The following is a 17,556-nucleotide window of genomic DNA, read 5'->3' as shown; positions in this document are numbered from 1 at the left end:
AAAATACAATTTCCTTTCTGCAGAACTGGAGAGCGAAGCCATCAAGCAGGAAAATCTGCGCCTGAAAACCATCTTGGACAATCAGAAATACTCTGTAGCTGATATTGAGAGGATAAAATATGAGGAAACCGAACTGCAGCAAACAATTACCAAACTGACAAAAGATCTCGATGAAGAGAAACAGCATCTGTGGAACGAGGAGCTGAAATACGGCAAAGTGAAAGAGACGGTACGTGATGAGAGTGCGTTTATTTGTGACAATTCATTCTGTGTTCCCAGGCCTAGATTAGCAACGCATTTAAAGGAACATCCAGTCTCCGTATCAACTTTAGTGGAAGAGGCTTAACCCCAAAGTCTTCTCTGCCTCCGAACCTCCATTACAGTCTGAGGCTTCAGACAGGCACACTACTGATGGGCTGACAGCGTCATCCAAATCTCTCGGCCTATCAGTAGTTCCCCATCAACAAAAGGCAAAGAAAAGGTTTTTTTACAGTAAGAGCAATAAGGATATGGAATTCATTGCCGGAATAGGTGGTTTTGTCAGAGTCTATACAGATGTTTAAATTGCAATTGGATAAATACTTGCAAAAACATAACATACAGGGATACAATTTCTAATTAGTGGGCTAATAGCTGCTTGATCCAAGGAGACATCTGACTGCTATTTTGGGGTCAAGAAGGAATTTTTTCCTAGTTTGTTGCAAAATTCAGACTGGGTTTTTTTGCGCCTTCTTTTGGATCAACAGCAACAACATATGTGAGGAAGGCTGAACTTGATGGACGCAAGTCTCTTTTCAGCTATGTAACTATGTAAAACTATGTAAAAAGGAGTGAGAAACTTATGTGCGCTTTTCACTGTGTTTTGTGAACGGTGAGCTACTGATCGGCTGAGAGGGTCAGTTGACGTCGGTTTGAGGTCTCTGACTGCATTGGAAGTTTGGAGGCAGAGCTGACACGTGCCGGACTGAAGTCTTTGGAGTTAAATCATTCTTTAACACCTGAAAGTTGGCTCACGCAAAAGGACCTCCTGACACCTGAACTACTTCATTGCCATGATATTGTGAAGGTGCCTAAAGTGCCGCTTTTTATGAGAATAATCATTGTATCAAACTGACAATTTTAAGCTAATAACATTTTAAAGGGTGTAACAGAGCTCCTGTACTCAGACTGTGTACTTCAATCAAGTCAGCTTCCTTGCCGCTACCAGGGGAACCTGGAGCGCTTCAGACCCAGTTACAAGGCTGGTCTTAGGTCTCTTGGAACCTTTTCAATAGAACGGCTACCAGGATTATAGCTCATCCTCTGGATACCTTCTCTCATGTACAGCAGCAGCTATTATCGCATTTTTCTTTTTACCCTCACACATTAGCCAAGATTTAATGTAGGGGGTAGAATGTACACGCTGTATTGAACACCCAGACCTCTATATATACACAGTTCAATTGTGCATTTCCTCTCCAGGGGGTCCCCTATCAAATTAAAAGTAACATAAGTTAATATGATCAGTTCAGAGTTAAGGACTTTTTTTTAGTTGTCATGGTCTTGGAAGCTGTTCCTGAAAAGCCTTTATATCGTTGCCATTTTTAAACCTAATATACAGATTCCTTTACATGTTTGTCTCTTTTTAGATGACGTCTTGCTATAACTATATGTAAAATCATCTCTTCTTTTCTCTGTAGCTAGAAACACATCTCACAGAGTATCACAAGTTGGCTCGGAAAGCAAGGCTGATCCCCATGACAGCAGAGAATGCAAATGGCTATGATTTTCAAATCCACTGTAACCTGGACAGTGAACAGGGAAGCTTAACACACTACCGAAACAAGATCAATGTAAGTGAAAATACTGTACTGTAAACGATCTGCTAAATGCCTTAGGACACGGCTACAGTTTGCCCAGTGTGCACCTTAAGACAATTTAGGATTATTTGCTATGTGTGTGTGTTCAACCACAATTTCCATCTTTCTCATTTATTGCACCAAAACATGCTATAAATTGTTTATTTAAGGATGAAAAAGGGCTTTAATTGGATGTGACTTATACATAAATAAATTCTAACTTCTTATAAAAAGATATTTTAGTGCAGCATAAGAAAAGTAATTTACGGAGTGCATCATATATAGCGCTACGGAATTTGCTGGCACTATATAAATAATAAAACAATATATATTGGATTTCAATTTCTGTTACAGATCACAACTTTTTAAATATGCAACAATTTTCCAATTTGGTGCCTAACCAGCTGAACATTAGTGTGCTAACCAACCTGTGACCAAGAGATCAGTCACTACGATATGCTAACCAAACTGTATTTAACCAGATGACTGATGGGATATGCTAACCAAACTGTATTTAACAAGATGACTGATAGGGTATACTCACCAAACTGTATTTAACAAGATGACTGATAGGGTATGCTAACCAAACTGTCTTTAACCAGATGACTGATAGGGTATGCTAACCAAACTGTCTTTAACTAGATGACTGATAGGGTATGCTAACCAAACTGTCTTTAACCAGATGACTGATAGGGTATGCTCACCAAACTGTATGTAACCAGATGACTGATGGGATATGCTCACCAAACTGTCTTTAACAAGATGACTGATAGGGTATGCTCACCAAACTGTATTTAACCAGATGACTGATAGGGTATGCTCACCAAACGGTCTTTAACCAGATGACTGATAGGGTATACTCACCAAACTGTATTTAACCAGATGACTGATAGGGTATGCTCACCAAACTCTATTTAACCAGATGACTGATAGGGTATACTCACCAAACTGTATTTAACCAGATGACTGATAGGGTATGCTCACCAAACTGTATGTAACCAGATGACTGATAGGGTATGCTCACCAAACTGTATGTAACCAGATGACTGATAGGGTATGCTCACCAAACTGTATGTAACCAGATGACTCATAGGGTATGCTCACCAAACTGTATTTAACCAGATGACTGATAGGGTATGCTAACCAAACTGAATTTATTTAGGGGAGGGGGGACAGGGTGCTTCATACCTGTTAAAAAGTAAATCTGGTAATCCATCTGTTCTGTACCTAGCACATCTGATGCACATATTCTCCTTCTAGTTGGTGATGACCCGAGTTTTGGCCTGTAAGGGCCTTGACCAATGTGGATCAGTGGATTGTCTGTTTTCATGTTGTCTCTGAGCTCTTGTACTATAAAGTCATAAAGCTTTGACATGCTTTGCTCTATAATTTATGGTGACATTCTACATTAACATTTAAAGGTTCCACTGGTAGAAATGTTGTCACAGTCTGAAGGTCAAATAACAAGTGCTACAAATAAGAAGATGGAGGTGGAGAACATGATTGAACAGGTGAGTAACATAAATACTTGTAGGAACATAAAGTGTTTTCTTAGATCCTCACAGGTGGAGCCTTAACGTTCCTTTTCATGTATCTCCTCCCCCGAGTAACCCTCTCACAGTCCAGCTCCACCATGCCATTGCTATTGTAGATCATTTATAAAAACACCAATAGTAGATGTCATGCTCTTGACCAAAACCATTTGTAAAGATGTTAATCTTAAGGCCCATCACAATGCCACATTTTTGCAGTTACTGTTAAGTGAATTCTTAGTTTAATTTGTTTAATCAGATATGGCCAGTTATGCCATCACCCCATTTTCTTATATAGTTAAATGTTCTTTTAGTTCTAGCTTTGCTTCATCCATATTCCAGGTATTTTTACATATATCTTTTTTTACCAGTTCAGTTGAAAACATTTCTCTATAACTAGAACTCCTTTCCTAAACAGAGCAGCCTGTCCAAGTTGATCCCAATCAGATCTCAATGTCCTTACAATCCTCAGACTACTAATGCGGTCTTGTTCTAGGTGAGCACTGTAATAGAAGAAAAGAAGAACGATGTGAAGATTCACAAGGACGAGGCCCAAAAACTTGAAGAGCTTTACCAGCAGAAACTGGAGGTAGGACTTGGGCAATTAGTCAATACATAGAAACTCATATACAGTATTAATGACTCGAAATTGACTAAAGGAGATACAGATAACATTGGAAGAGCATGAGTGTCTAGCTGATCAACCAGAGGAAGCTGCGGGTGGTGACCCAAGTTTGGGATTGTATGTTTAGCTGCTCAGGCAGAAGAAGGTGTGGGTGCCCAGAGTTTGGGACGGTATGTTTAGCTGCTCAGGCAGAGGAAGGTGTGAGTGACCCAAGGTTGGGACTGTGTGTTTAGCTGCTCAGGCAGAGGAAGTGGTGGGTGACCCGAGGTTAGGACTGTGTGTTTAGCTGCTCAGGCAGAGGAAGTGGTGGGTGACCCGAGGTTAGGACTGTGTGTTTAGCTGCTCAGGCTGAGGAAGGGGTGGGTGACCCGAGTTTAGGATTGTGTGTTTAGCTGCTCATGCTGAGGAAGGTGTGAGTGACCCAAGGTTGGGACTGAGTGTTTAGCTGCTCAGGCTGAGGAAGGTGTGAGTGACCCGAGGTTGGGACTGTGTGTTTAGCTGCTCATGCTGAGGAAGGGGTGGGTAACCCAAGGTTAGGACTGTGTGTTTAGCTGCTCAGGCTAAAGAAGGTGTGAGTGACCCAAGGTTGGGACTGTGTGTTTAGCTGCTCCGGCTGAGGAAGGTGTGCGTGACCCGAGTTTAGGATTGTGTTTTTAGCTGCTCATGATTAGGAAGGCGTGAGTGACCCAAGGTTGGGACTGTGTGTTTAGCTGCTCATGCTGAGGAAGGGGTGGGTGACCCACGGTTAGGATTGTGTGTTGAGCTGCTCAGCCTGAGGAAGGGGTGGATAACCCAGGTTAGGATTGTGTGTTTAGCTGCTCAAGCTGAGGAAGGTGTGAGTGACCCAAGGTTGGGACTGTGTGTTTAGCTGCTCAGGCTGAGGAAGGTGCGGGTGACCTGAGGTTAGGACTGTGTGTTTAGCTGCTCATGATTAGGAAGGTGCGGGTGACCTGAGGTTAGGACTGTGTGTTTAGCTGCTCAGGCTGAGGAAGGGGTGGGTGACCCAAGGTTAGGATTGTGTGTTTAGCTGCTCAGGCTGAGGAAGGTGCGGGTGACCTGAGGTTGGGACTGTGTGTTTAGCTGCTCATGATTAGGAAGGTGCGGGTGACCTGAGGTTAGGACTGTGTGTTTAGCTGCTCAGGCTAAAGAAGGTGTGAGTGACCTAGGGTTGGGACTGTGTGTTTAGCTGCTAGGTTGAGGAAGGTGTGGGTTATCCAAAGCTGAAGGATGGGTTATCAGCTGCATGTACTGAGGGTTATGCAAGGTCAGCTCTTCTCATATAGAGCCATGATGAGCACCTGTGATTAAAATGAAGGACAAACTGATTACTTAAGATAGAGCTGCTCAGTGAATGGAGGAATAACTGGGATAGCATGATGATCAGTGTGTAGAATGGGAATAACTGCAGATATCATCACCTTCTAGTCAGAAACAAGAGATGAGCTTGGGGAGTGAAATATTGGTGAGGATGATTTGAGATGGCGCTAGTGGTGATTGAAGGAAGGAGAGGAGTGACTTGTTGTATCCTCTATACCAGGGATGCCCAAAAGGTAGATCCCCCAGATGTTGTTGAACGACAACTCCCATGATGCTTTGTATGCCTTAGAATGACAAAGGTGTGTGTGTGTGTGTTTTTATTTATTTTTTAATGCATATAATCATGTTAACTGGAATATAGCTGAACTATGTTCCTGTGTATTTTAGAATACTACATGCATAGTCTCCATAGACCTGATCTGTGTGTGGGATCATTTTGTTGTTGTTTGGTTTTTCTAAATCCTCCTGTTGACTACCAATGTTCAGGAAATTGATGACGATGAGAAAAAATGGATCTCTGAGATCGAATCGTTAGAGAAGCACCGACAGCTGCTCGAGTCTGGGGTTAACAAGAGTCTGGATGAAGCTATGAAAGAACTTCAGAAAGTCCAACAAGAGTGGGTATTGTATAAAAACCCCAACACAGACACAGCAGTTTGCTTGAAAAAGCTACTCCAACCAAAAAACTGGTTTAATAAAATGCGATAGCAAAGGACTTTAACTTTATATGTGTAGCATTTCAAAATTAAACACTGCAATACAAACTTCAAGCACTATGACCACAGCAAAACACTAGGTGATTATAGTGCTTGGAGTAACCCTAAATATATACTTCATGTAGATTATCTGAAAGGTCCAGCTCTGCTCAACTCCATCGCAAACTTAATGCATATTACAAACTACTATGAAACTTTAAAGCATACATTTTGTATTCAAAATTACTGTGGCTCTGTCGGCCCAAACTTATCTTTCTCCAATCATTTCCTCTTCTCTTCCTCTTTCTGAATTTGTTCTTCTTTTCTTCATTTTTGCTTTTTTTATTTTCAGAACATACATAAGACAAAATAGGGACAACTTTGCTTTGTGTATTTTTCCTTCACTTGACAAGGAGTGGAGCTTAAGGCAAACTCCATTTACTTTGTCGAGGTTTGTCAAGTCCCATTTTCCCAGACTACTCCCTTCCCTGTGGCATCCCTTGTTTTCTGTGACCATCCTCTGTTCTTCACGGAGCATCGCGCATGCCCAATACAGATGCCTTTGCCTCTGTTCCTGGGAATGCGCGGCGTTTCCTTGAATGGCCCATGACAGATCCGCTAAAGCAAAAGAAAGATTAAAATCAATAGCGAGTTAATTTTAATGAGTTGTACCCAGTCATGGTGAACTAAAGTAGACGGCTAAACAAATAATAGGTTGCCAAACCTCCAGCTAATAACATTACACATATGTTCAAGTCTTGCACTGGATGTGTGATTTAACCAGGTTTCTTTTCCATCTCTAAGGCAGCTCTTCTAGAACATGTCTGCATAATTTTCTCAGCCACAATGATGATACAGAATTAACATGACCTCGTTACCAATGCTATTTTTATCCAACCTTGACAGTGTTGACAAGCTGAAAGCCAACAAATTCCATTTATAGTATGGAAATATAATTATCAACGTGGAAGTGGATTAAAAATGTGGCAAGTAGGAGGTGGTCTGTAGGTTCCAGGGAGAGCCCCAACTTTGGTTCTCATCCATTAACTGTTTAATAAGATGAACGCAGGCAACGGTGTCCAGAAACTATTGCTAACATATCCACTGCACCGAGCTGGAATAATACATAATTCATATTCTTTAATTTAGGAATTTACATTTTTTGATTGGTCAGCCACAGCCTAAACTTTTTAAAGCTGTATCTTTGGGTGAATGACTTTTTCAGCTCCTGATTTCCATGTGAAGACAGCAGCCTCCCATCTCTCCCACCGCTGTACACCCTATCTCTTGGAACTCCTTAGTGGCCCTTTTATACAGTGTAACGGTGGGGTGAGCTCTACCGCTGCTATACATTTGCAAAGTTCAGTTCAACTGAAGATTTCATTCTGTGTCATATCTTACGCTGGTGCTATGACTGCTCTTTTTTTCCCCCCTCATATTTAGGGGGGAAATGTATCAAGGAGCCACAACGCAATTCCATGTATTTTTCATTTTTGACTACTCCCAGGGAATCCATAAATAGTGAATATCCTCTTATTTCTCATTAGGCTGCAGCTAGTGGAACATCAGGCTGAGGAAGAGATGCGACAGGTGGGAAGCAAGCTGGTGCGTGTGGTTAATGCTGTGGCTAATCACATGGCAGTGATAGAGGTGAGTTTAATAGACGTGGGAGGCCTTTTTAACAATGTTTATATGAATTGCTGGTTGTTGCTGGGGTAGGTGTACATTTCTCTGTTTTTACCTTTCTTGTGCAGAGTTCTGTGAAATATTCCGGGTTACAATATGCAAATAGAGCGCTGGGCCATGAAGGATTTATAGACTATGCAAGAAATAGTGTTACTGCTTTGTGAAACCTGACCTTGGCCTCTGTCCTTTTAAGATGCCAGAAGGGGGGGGCGGAGTCTGACCTGCTAGCTGAGCAGTCGCATGTTGGCCGGGCTCCCACTATAAATGCTGACTTTATGGAAATACTCACCAGAATAATGCCAAAAGACATGCCGGGGTTCGCTTCCCAAAGTAGGGGCACCGAGATGAGCATCCTGACACCTCAATCGAGAGTTTCCCACAAACAAGTGCCCGAGGTGACACACCGCGACTTGCAGGTGATGGAGCCAGGGAGAGGCAGCCGCTCTCCTTGCCCTCACGTCTGCTGCGTGGAGACCCCGATATTGAGTCTCCCCCCCCCTCCTTATCTCCCCCCCCAATAGTATAGCTAGACTGTGTATTCATTCTACGTTTCTGCTCAATAGGTTTTCATTGTTCATTCCTATATAATTAAGCAAACCCGACCTCCTAAGCCAAATGTGCCCATACATGTTTTTAATGTCTCAGGCTTGCTGTCCTCAATGTGACCCACCACATTAGACGTACTTATTTAGCCTGTATTCAACTTGCATTATACATTTTATAAAATTGTGCCATTTCTCTGAATGCCATGCAAATGTTCAACTATGCTTGTTTTCAATTGCCTGTAAGTGCCGCCGTGGCATTGCAAGCTTGTTTCTCTTGCACTGCAAAAACTAAAGAATTATAAAAATAAAAAATTGCCAGAAGAGGGGTTGATGCCATTATTGGGAGGAGTAGGACACTTTTCTATGAAATTGGGAGTTGAGCAAATAATTATCTGCTGAAACACATACTGCCATCCTAAACAACATTGTCCATTAAACATTAGAATATAAAATACCCCCTATGAAATTGGCCTTATCTCCTCTGGCTAAACATTTTCTGCGTTTTCCAATGTGTCAGAAGGTCCTTTGTATATTACCCTAATCCCCAGCAACCTGACTCCCTGCTCCAATCACAATGGATGTAGTATCCAGGGACCGGTACAAGGCCGGCAAATGTGAGGATTTAACAATCTCTTCATTGTTTGTTGACTGCGAAGGTTTGTGATGTGTACACTCCTTTGCTGTAATCTACCTGTCCGTTTAACTTATTGCACAATTATTTTTCTTTACGTATGATTTGTTTATGAACATTAAGGCCTTTTAAGTAACGTTTAGATATTGATTACATATATATCGCGCCAAGTTATTGTAGTTTGATTTTGTTCTAAATCCATTTATAGGAGATATACATTTTAGTCCCTGTTCTTAAATACCTTTGTATCTGTTTTAGTGGGTGAACTCATTGCTGCAAAATAAACCGTCAGGAAAAATAAACACGGTTGTTCAATGTTGGAGTAGATTAATATAGTCTGATACTGTCTTACATGTAACGATGTAACGTACTTTTCAGAAACACCTGGAGGAGAAGCGTCTGAAGGTGGAGAAGGAGTATGAGGAGTTTATGAAAGAAGATCTGTTGGCGGATCTCCAAGAACTTTTAACAAAATACGAGGAAAAAGCCATGATTCTGAACAGTCCTGGATACTGACTTCTTTAATGTAGTTTAATAAAGTTTTAGTCCTTAATCGCTGTCTGACGGAGCAAACTATACATTATGACAAAGCCGTCTGATCCATAGGTTCTCTTCACCGATGGATCTGACTAGACTTTCAGAATATGAAGGCCAGCAGCCAGCTGTTACTAGTTACTGATATTCCCTTACTGAAACATGTCCGTCTGGACAGATTGCAAATGGCAGAAGCAGTTTGACTGCATTTATTGTATCTCTGCACACTGTGTTATCTTCTATACTCGTGTCAGGAAGCTGCTGGTCCCTGTTTTTCATATTGTAGAGTTGATAAGTTATTTCTCATGTTGTCAAAGAAATTACAGTATTTACATGCATGGCCGAGACATGAACTAAAACGGGGGCGACCTTCCCTCTCATCACCACTGTCAGAATACAGCCTTAAACTACCTTTCTATGAGTAGATACATCATAGTTCTGATAAAAAACAGAAAGTAAGATTCAGTGCTGGAGAGATACTGGTAATTTCAAGAAGGCAGCTCAGACAGCCCATTCCAGAGTCTCTCTTATCCTTCCCTTCACTATATCCTTAAAGCTGGTTGTGTGGGGTTGAAGGATAGTTAAACTGAATGAGCAAGGCTTTGTATTCCCCCCCCATCTTAAAGAATAATGGAATAACGTCCATTCCTGTTTACATGGCTCCATTTTATCTGTTGCAGTGATGTCCGTCATCCAGCAGCCAATAGGTACCTGAGGCCAGAGTTAGCCTGGGTATTTGTCGAAGTGGTAGAATTATGGCTGAATCGTTGTTTTTATTTCTCTGTATGTTAGTAGAAATTGTATATTTGTTATTACACTCACTCTTCTTAGACTCGTTCTGGCTTGTAAATATTTTCACGGTATTTGACTCATTTTCTTATTTATCTCTAATAAACTGACTTTGTTAAAGTATTTCGTTTAAAGTAAAAGTAAATAGTAAAACAGTGTATTTATCTTTTTCCATTTCTGGATTTTTATATTCCTGTACAGAATGAAGTTGCATAGTAATGTAGGTAGAAAAAAAGAGACTCCAGTCCATGGAGTCTAAACTTTAAAACCCGTCGTTTTTATGCTGTTCATCCAAAAGAAGGAAAAGAAACAAAAACAATTTGAAGCAATGAGTGCCACAAAAGGGAAGATTCCTCCTCTGGTCAATAACTCGCATACATGTAAATTATACCCATGAATATATAGTTAAAACAAAAAACACCTAGGCATTTAAATATATATGTATGTATTTACCGAATCTGTATTTGTTCTGGTGAGTAGAATCATTCCCTTCAGGCTTTTTGATGTAAACACTGTTTGTTTCAGAGAAAATGCAGTGTTTACATTACCGCCTAGGGATACCTCCACTGGCCACTCCTCAGATGCCTACTAGAGGTGCTCCCTGGGGCAGTGCTGCACAGTGTGACCGACATTCAGTGTCTCCACCCTCTGCATGCAGACACTGAACTTTCCACATAGAATGGCATTGATTCAATTCATCTCTATGAGGAAATGCTGATTGGCCAGGGCTGTGTTTGGCTCTGCCCCTGATCTGCCTTCTTGACCTTCTCAGCCAATCCAATGCTTTCCTATGAGAAAGCATTGTGATTGGCTCAGATCACCACTTCTGATGATGTCAGCCAAACAGGCAGATCAGGGGCAAAGCCAGCACCAGGAGACTGGAATAAAAGTAAGATTTTATATTTAGGGGGGCAAAGGGGCTAGATTGTGTTTTTAACACTTTAGGGTCAGGAATGCATGTTTATGTTCCTTTAAGGATCAATACTTTTTTGAGATGTGACATTTTTGTGACAATTATTTTTGACACGTGTGCCATGTGTTCATTCTGTCACAATTTCCCCCTTTCTGTCTAAGTGCACCCATAATATAAAATGTTTTAAAGGAGAAATGGGGCTTTTTTGTGATACCCTAGATCAGCGGTTCCCAAACCAGTCCAGGATTCAGGGATTACCCAGTTGTATCTAAGGTGTTTTTAGAAATAAAAGAAAAAAACATCTTGGACACAACAGAGCAATCCAAAAACCCTGGACTGGTAGCGTTCATTGAGGACTCATTTGGGAACCACTGCCCTAGATGAATACATAACACAATATTACATTGGAATAAAATATTACGAAATGCAAAAAAAAAAAAAAAGTTTTTTCGTTTTATATTTAATAATTTGTACACATCAAGTGCCGCTAAAGAAAACAAACTCAACATAGATTCACTAATTAGTCCTTGTTAAAACATCCAATATGGCTAGGATTTCAATTACATTTTAGTAAAAGTTATAAAACAAATACTGCAAGGAGTGAGTTACAGTTTTAAAGCTAAAATTTGTCATGTTAAGATTACAGCTTTAATAGGAGTCACAGAATCCAAAACCACTACACACAAGTATATATTGATAAAGAATATATGCCCCAGGCTGTGTAACTTAATATATAAGCATTTTACCACAAACCTTGGTCAACTTCGTTTTTTCCTACACATGTTTTATTTTGGGGGAATTCACAGAATTTGCATCTCCCAATACTGCAAGCACCACATATTTGGTGATTAATGTATAAGTTGCTTGTGGGTTCCTTATGACAAAATGCATGACTTTGCATATATCTCTATTAAATCTCATCTGCCACTCGCCTGCCCATTCCTCCAATTTATCAAAATCCCTCTGTAGAGACATTATATAATGTTCAGACTATTATCTTTCCTAGTTTTGTGCTACTTGCAAACACTGATAAATGTAATTCAATGCTCACTTCAAGGTCATTTATTAACAGATTAAAGAGAAGTGGACCCAGTCACTCCACTAACCATTTTTTATCTAATTTGATTTTTCCATTTTCAACTACTCTGCAATTTATCCTGAAGCCATTGTTCTATCTAAGAACAAGATTTGTCATCTAAGCCAACTTATTTAAGATTTAGCAATAAGATTTGGTGTAGAACTTTATTAAATATCTTAGCAAAATCCAAGTAGACCACATCTATTGGATCACCCTGATTTATATTTTTACGAACTTCTTAATAGGGTGCAATTAGGTTAGCTTGACATGACCGTTCTGTTCTAAAACCATGTTGATTCCTACTAATGAGATTGTTGTTCAAAATTAATATTTCAATATTATCCTTTAACAGCCCTTCAAATAATTTCCCAACTATGGATGTTAACTCACAGGTCTGTAATTTTCAGGTTGAACTTTTTAAATAAAGACACCACATCTGCTTTTCTCCAATCTTCTGGTACATTTCCTGAAAGATTAAAAACCGTGGTTTGGATATTTTTACACCATACTCCCTATGTACTCGTGGGTGAATACCATTTGGCCTGGAACATTGTTTACATTAACATTATTTAAAGGAACACTATATTACCAGAACTACTTCAGCTTAATGTAGTTGTTCTAGTGAGTACAGGTGACACTCAAAAAATTAGAATATCGTGCAAAACTTAATTTATTTCAGTAATGCAACGTAAAAGGGGAAACTAATATATGAGATAGACGCATTACATGCAAAGCAAGATAGTTCAAGCCGTGATTTGTTATAAGTGCGATGATTATGGCTTACAGCTTATGAAAACCCCAAATCCACAATCAGTAAATTAGAATATTGAGAAAAGGTGCAATATTCTAGGACATGGATAGGCAACCTTCGGCACTCAAGATGTTGTGGACTACATCCCCCATAGTGCTCTTACACCCATAATGCTGGCAAAGCATCATGGGAAGTGTACTCCAAAACATCTGGAGTGCCGAAGGTTGCCTATGCCTGTTCTAGGCTAACAGTGTCCCACTCTAATCAGCTAAGTAAGCCATAACACCTGCAAAGGGTTTCTGAGCCTTTAAATGGTCTCTCAGTCTGGTTCAGTAGGAATCACAATCATGGGGCAGACTGCTGACCTGACAGTTGTGCAGAAAACCATCATTGACACCCTCCATCAGAAGGGAAAGCCTCAAAAGGTAATTGCGAAGGAAGTTGGATGTTCCCAAAGTGCTGTATCAAAGCACATTAATTGAAAGTTATGTGGAAGGGAAAAGTGTGGAAGAAAAAGGTGCACAAGCACCCATTCAAATGTGTTGGGGACTTTCACAAGGAGTGGATTGAGACTGGAGTCAGTGTATCAAGAGCCACCACACATAGACGGGTCCTGGACATGGGCTTCAGATGTCGTATTCCTCTTGTCAAGCCGCTCCTGAACAACAAACAATGTCAGAAGCGTCTTACCTGGGCTAAAGAAAAACAGACCTGGTCTGTTGCTCAGTGGTCCAAAGTCCTCTTTTCTGATGAGAGCAACGTTTGCATCTCATTTGGAAACCAAGGATTCAGAGTCTGGAGGAAGAATGGAGAGGCACACACTGCAAGATGCTTGAAGTCCAGTGTGAAGATTCCACAGTCTGTGTTGATTTGGGGAGCCATGTCATCTGCTGGTGTTGCTCCACTGTGCTTCATTAAGTCCAGGGTCAACGCAGCCGTCTACCAGGAAATTTTGGAGCACTTCATGCTTCCCTCCGCAGACGAGCTTTATGAGGATGCTGACTTCATTTTCCAGCAGGACTTGGCACATGCTCACACTGCCAAAAGCACCAAAGCCTGGTTCAATGACTGTGGGATTACTGTGCTTGATTGGCCAGCAAACTCGTCTGACCTGAACCCCATAGAGAATCTACGGGGCAATGCCAAGAGAAAGATGAAAGACATAAGTCTGAACAATGCAGAAGGGCTGAAGGCCGCTATTGAAGCATCCTGGTCTTCCATAACACCTCTGCAGTGCCACAGGCTGTTAGCTTCCATGCCATGCTGCATTGAGGCAGTAATTGCTGCAAAAGGGGCCCAAACCAAGTACTGAGTCCATATGCATGCTTATACTTTTCAGAGGTCCGATATTGTTCTATGTACACTCCTTGTTTTATTGATTGCATGTAATATTCTACTTTACTGAGAATGTGGATTTGGGGTTTTCATGAGCTGTAAGCCATAATCAACGCACTTATGACAAATCACGGCTTGAAATATCTTGCTTTGCATGTAATGCGTCTATCTCATATATAAGTTTCCTCTTTTACGTTGCATTACTGAAATAAATGAAGTTTTGCACGATATTCATATTTTTTGAGTATCACCTGTATAGTCCGTCTGGGCAGGCTTTTCAGGAAAAAGGCAGTGTTTACACTAAAGCCTTTGGACACCTCTAGTGGCCACCCCTCAGATGGCCACTGGAGGTGCTTCCTGGGGCAGTGATGCACAGTGTGCATCGCTGACATTCAGTGTCTCCACGCTCTGCATTGATTTACTGAACTTTCCTTGTGATATGCATTGTCTTAATGCAGGGGTCCTCAAACTCTGGCCCCCCAGATGTTGCTGAACTACAACTTCCATGATTCTTTGAATTGCATAGATAGCCAGAGAATCATGGGAGTTGTAGTTCAGCAACATCTGGAGGGCCGAAGTTTGAGGACCCCTGTCTTAATGCATCTCTATGTCGTTGTCTTGGTGTTATCTTTGATCCTGGTCTCAGCTTTGCACCTCACATCCAGTATGTTGCTAGAACCTGTTTATTCCACATTAAAAACCTTGCCCGCATCCGCCCGTTTTTCATGCAAGATGCTGCCAAGGAGCTTGTTCATGTTCTGGTAATCTCTCTCATGGAATACTGTAATTCTCTCCCCAGAAGCCGAACTGCCTCGCTACAATCAGTAATGAATGCTGCCGACAGGCTGATCTTTCTCACGCGTCGCTCCTCCCATACCTCACCCTTCTGTCGATGCGTACACTGGCTTCCTGTATCCTATAGGTGTAAATTCAAAACACTAACCCTTACCTATAAAGCTCTTACCAACTCTAGCCCCTGTTACATTTCTTCACAGAGTCATACGCCGGCAGAGGCGTACCTAGGGTCTCCAGTTCCCTTGGCGGGGAGCTGTATAGGTGCACCCCCCTTCAATAAACGCACAGTGCCCTTGGCGGGGAGCTGTATCGGCGCATCCCCCCTTCAATAAACATTTTCTGATTTAATTTTCTTTATATCAATTTCAATAATTTTCTATTGTCCGCATTTCCATAGTAAGCATAGTATTCAAATAAGATTTAGGCTAATCACGTGGTATCACATTCAGAACACATGAAATATCAAAGCTCCATATACAATGCTTTCCCAATAATGCCAATTAGGCATGTGCATGGGGAAAATATTTGGCTCGGATCGGCATTCCGAAATTCGGGACTTCATCAATTCGGGACTTCGGCAATTCGACACTTCGGAACTTCGGCACTTGACCACTTCGGAACTTTGCCACTTCGGCCACTTCGGCCACTTCGGATCTTAGACACTTCGGAACTTCGGCACTTCGGCAACTTTGGCACTTCAGAACTTCAGCTACTTCGGAACTCTGGCATTTCGGAACTTTTCTTGCAGCCGCTTGGTAGATAACTCCCTAATTCCCACAGTATTAGGGAGTTTTCTACCAAAAGGCTGAAAGACCTAAATTGGTCTTTCAGCCAAATTTACTAATACTAAGTAAAAATTACTTAGTATTAGTAAATAATCTGCCCCTACTCGCTATACCGCGAGTAGGGGCATGTCTATTAAACAGCCTTTGGCTGCTCACTGTTAAAAAAATAAATAAAAAAATAAAAAAGGGTCCCCCCCCCTCCCTGAGCGGGTGGGGGCCCTAAAGTGAAAAAAGGGGGGAGGACCTATTGTCCTCCCCACCGGCCCCCACCCCTGAGCGACGGGTGGGGGCCCTAAATACAAATGGGGGGACCTAATGTCCTCCCACTGGCCACCACCCCTGAGCGGCGGGTGGGGGCCCTAACTACTAATGGGGGGGACCTAATGTCCTCTCCCCTGGCCCCCACCCCTGAGCGGTGGGTGGGGGCCCTAAACAAGAATAAGGGGGGGGACCTAATGTCCTCCCCCCTGGCCCCCACCCCTGAGCGGTGGGTGGGGGCCTTAACAAGAATAAGGGGGGGGGACATATTGTCCTTCCCCCTGGCCCCCACCCCTGAGCGGTGGGTGGGGGCCCTAAATACAAATTGGGGGGGCCTAATGTCCTCCCCCCTGGCCCCCACCCCTGAGCGGTGGGTGGGGGTACTAAATACAAACTGGGGGGGACCTATTATCCTGGCCCCCACCCCTGAGTGGTGGGTGGGGGCCCTAAACAAGAATAAGGGGGGGACCTAATGTCCTCCCCCCCTGGCCCCCACCCCTGAGCGGCGGGTGGGAGCCCCCCCCCCAAAAAATAAACTCCTACCTACCACCCTCACCCTAAAAATAATGAGGGGGGACCATTTAACTAAGTACCTATAAAAATAAACTTACCATTCGATGTTTTCTTTCTTCTAAAATCTTCTTTTTTCAGCCCCAGTAAAGGCCAAATAAATATCCATAATAACCGACGCAATTAAAACAAAATAAAAAACGAGCGCAAAAAAAAAATCCATCTTCACCCATGGAGGGCTCCGCGCAGACTGAGCTCTGCAGGGCGTGGGAAGGCTTATAAAGCCTTGCCCAGCCCTGCAATTAGGCTCAGAGCACTCTGATTGGTGGGTTTCAGCCATCCAATCAGAGTGCTCTGACAGGTAAATGAAGAGACTGACAGGTAAGTCTCTACATTTACCTGTCACAGCACTCTGATTGGTTGGTTTGAAATCCACCAATCAGAGTGCTCTGTGTCATTTTACACAGTGTGGGAAAGTTCTTTGGAATTTTCCCACGCTGTGTAATTTGACTCATAACTCTCTGATTGGTTACTTAATCCACCAATCAGAGTGTTATGAGTCAAATTACACAGCGTGGGAAAATTCCAAAGAACTTTCCCAAGCTGTGTAAAATGACACAGAGCACTCTGATTGGTCGATTTAAAAACAACCAATCAGAGTGCTGTGACAGGTAAATGTAGAGACTTACCTGTCAGTCTCTTCATTTACCTGTCAGAGCATTCTGATTGGATGGCTTAAACCCACCAATCAGAGTGCTCTGAGCCTAATTGCAGGGCGGGGCAAGGCTTTATAAGCCTTGCCCCGCCCTGCAGAGCTCAGTCTGCGCGGAGCCCTCGCCGGGTGAAGATGGATTATTTTTTTTTGCGCTCGTTTTTTATTTTCTTTTATTGCGTCGGTTATTAAGGATTTTTTTGGCCTTTTTTTGTGGTTGAAAAAAT

General features: G+C 42.1%; 2 protein-coding genes across 2 annotated transcripts in view; both read left to right on the top strand.

The window, feature by feature from the left end:
- The window catches only part of NDC80 (NDC80 kinetochore complex component), a 30,045-nt gene extending 19,733 nt beyond the window's left edge, over positions 1-10,312 (top strand). The window contains exons 10-16 of the mRNA XM_063446181.1: positions 24-229; positions 1,680-1,832; positions 3,260-3,349; positions 3,867-3,959; positions 5,799-5,929; positions 7,555-7,657; positions 9,248-10,312. Coding sequence (XP_063302251.1) covers positions 24-229; positions 1,680-1,832; positions 3,260-3,349; positions 3,867-3,959; positions 5,799-5,929; positions 7,555-7,657; positions 9,248-9,385 — 914 coding nt within the window. The 3' untranslated portion in view covers positions 9,386-10,312. The remainder of the gene's footprint in view (positions 1-23; positions 230-1,679; positions 1,833-3,259; positions 3,350-3,866; positions 3,960-5,798; positions 5,930-7,554; positions 7,658-9,247) is intronic.
- LOC134573755 (zinc finger protein 850-like) overlaps positions 1-17,556 on the top strand; it is a 788,930-nt gene that overhangs the window by 552,189 nt on the left and 219,185 nt on the right. The gene's annotated exons all lie outside the window — the stretch shown is intronic.

Source organism: Pelobates fuscus, chromosome 1 (assembly GCF_036172605.1).
Source record: "Pelobates fuscus isolate aPelFus1 chromosome 1, aPelFus1.pri, whole genome shotgun sequence".
Classification (NCBI taxonomy): domain Eukaryota; kingdom Metazoa; phylum Chordata; class Amphibia; order Anura; family Pelobatidae; genus Pelobates; species Pelobates fuscus.
Note: the sequence above shows the minus strand (reverse complement) of the source record. Positions and strands in the feature narration are given on the sequence as shown.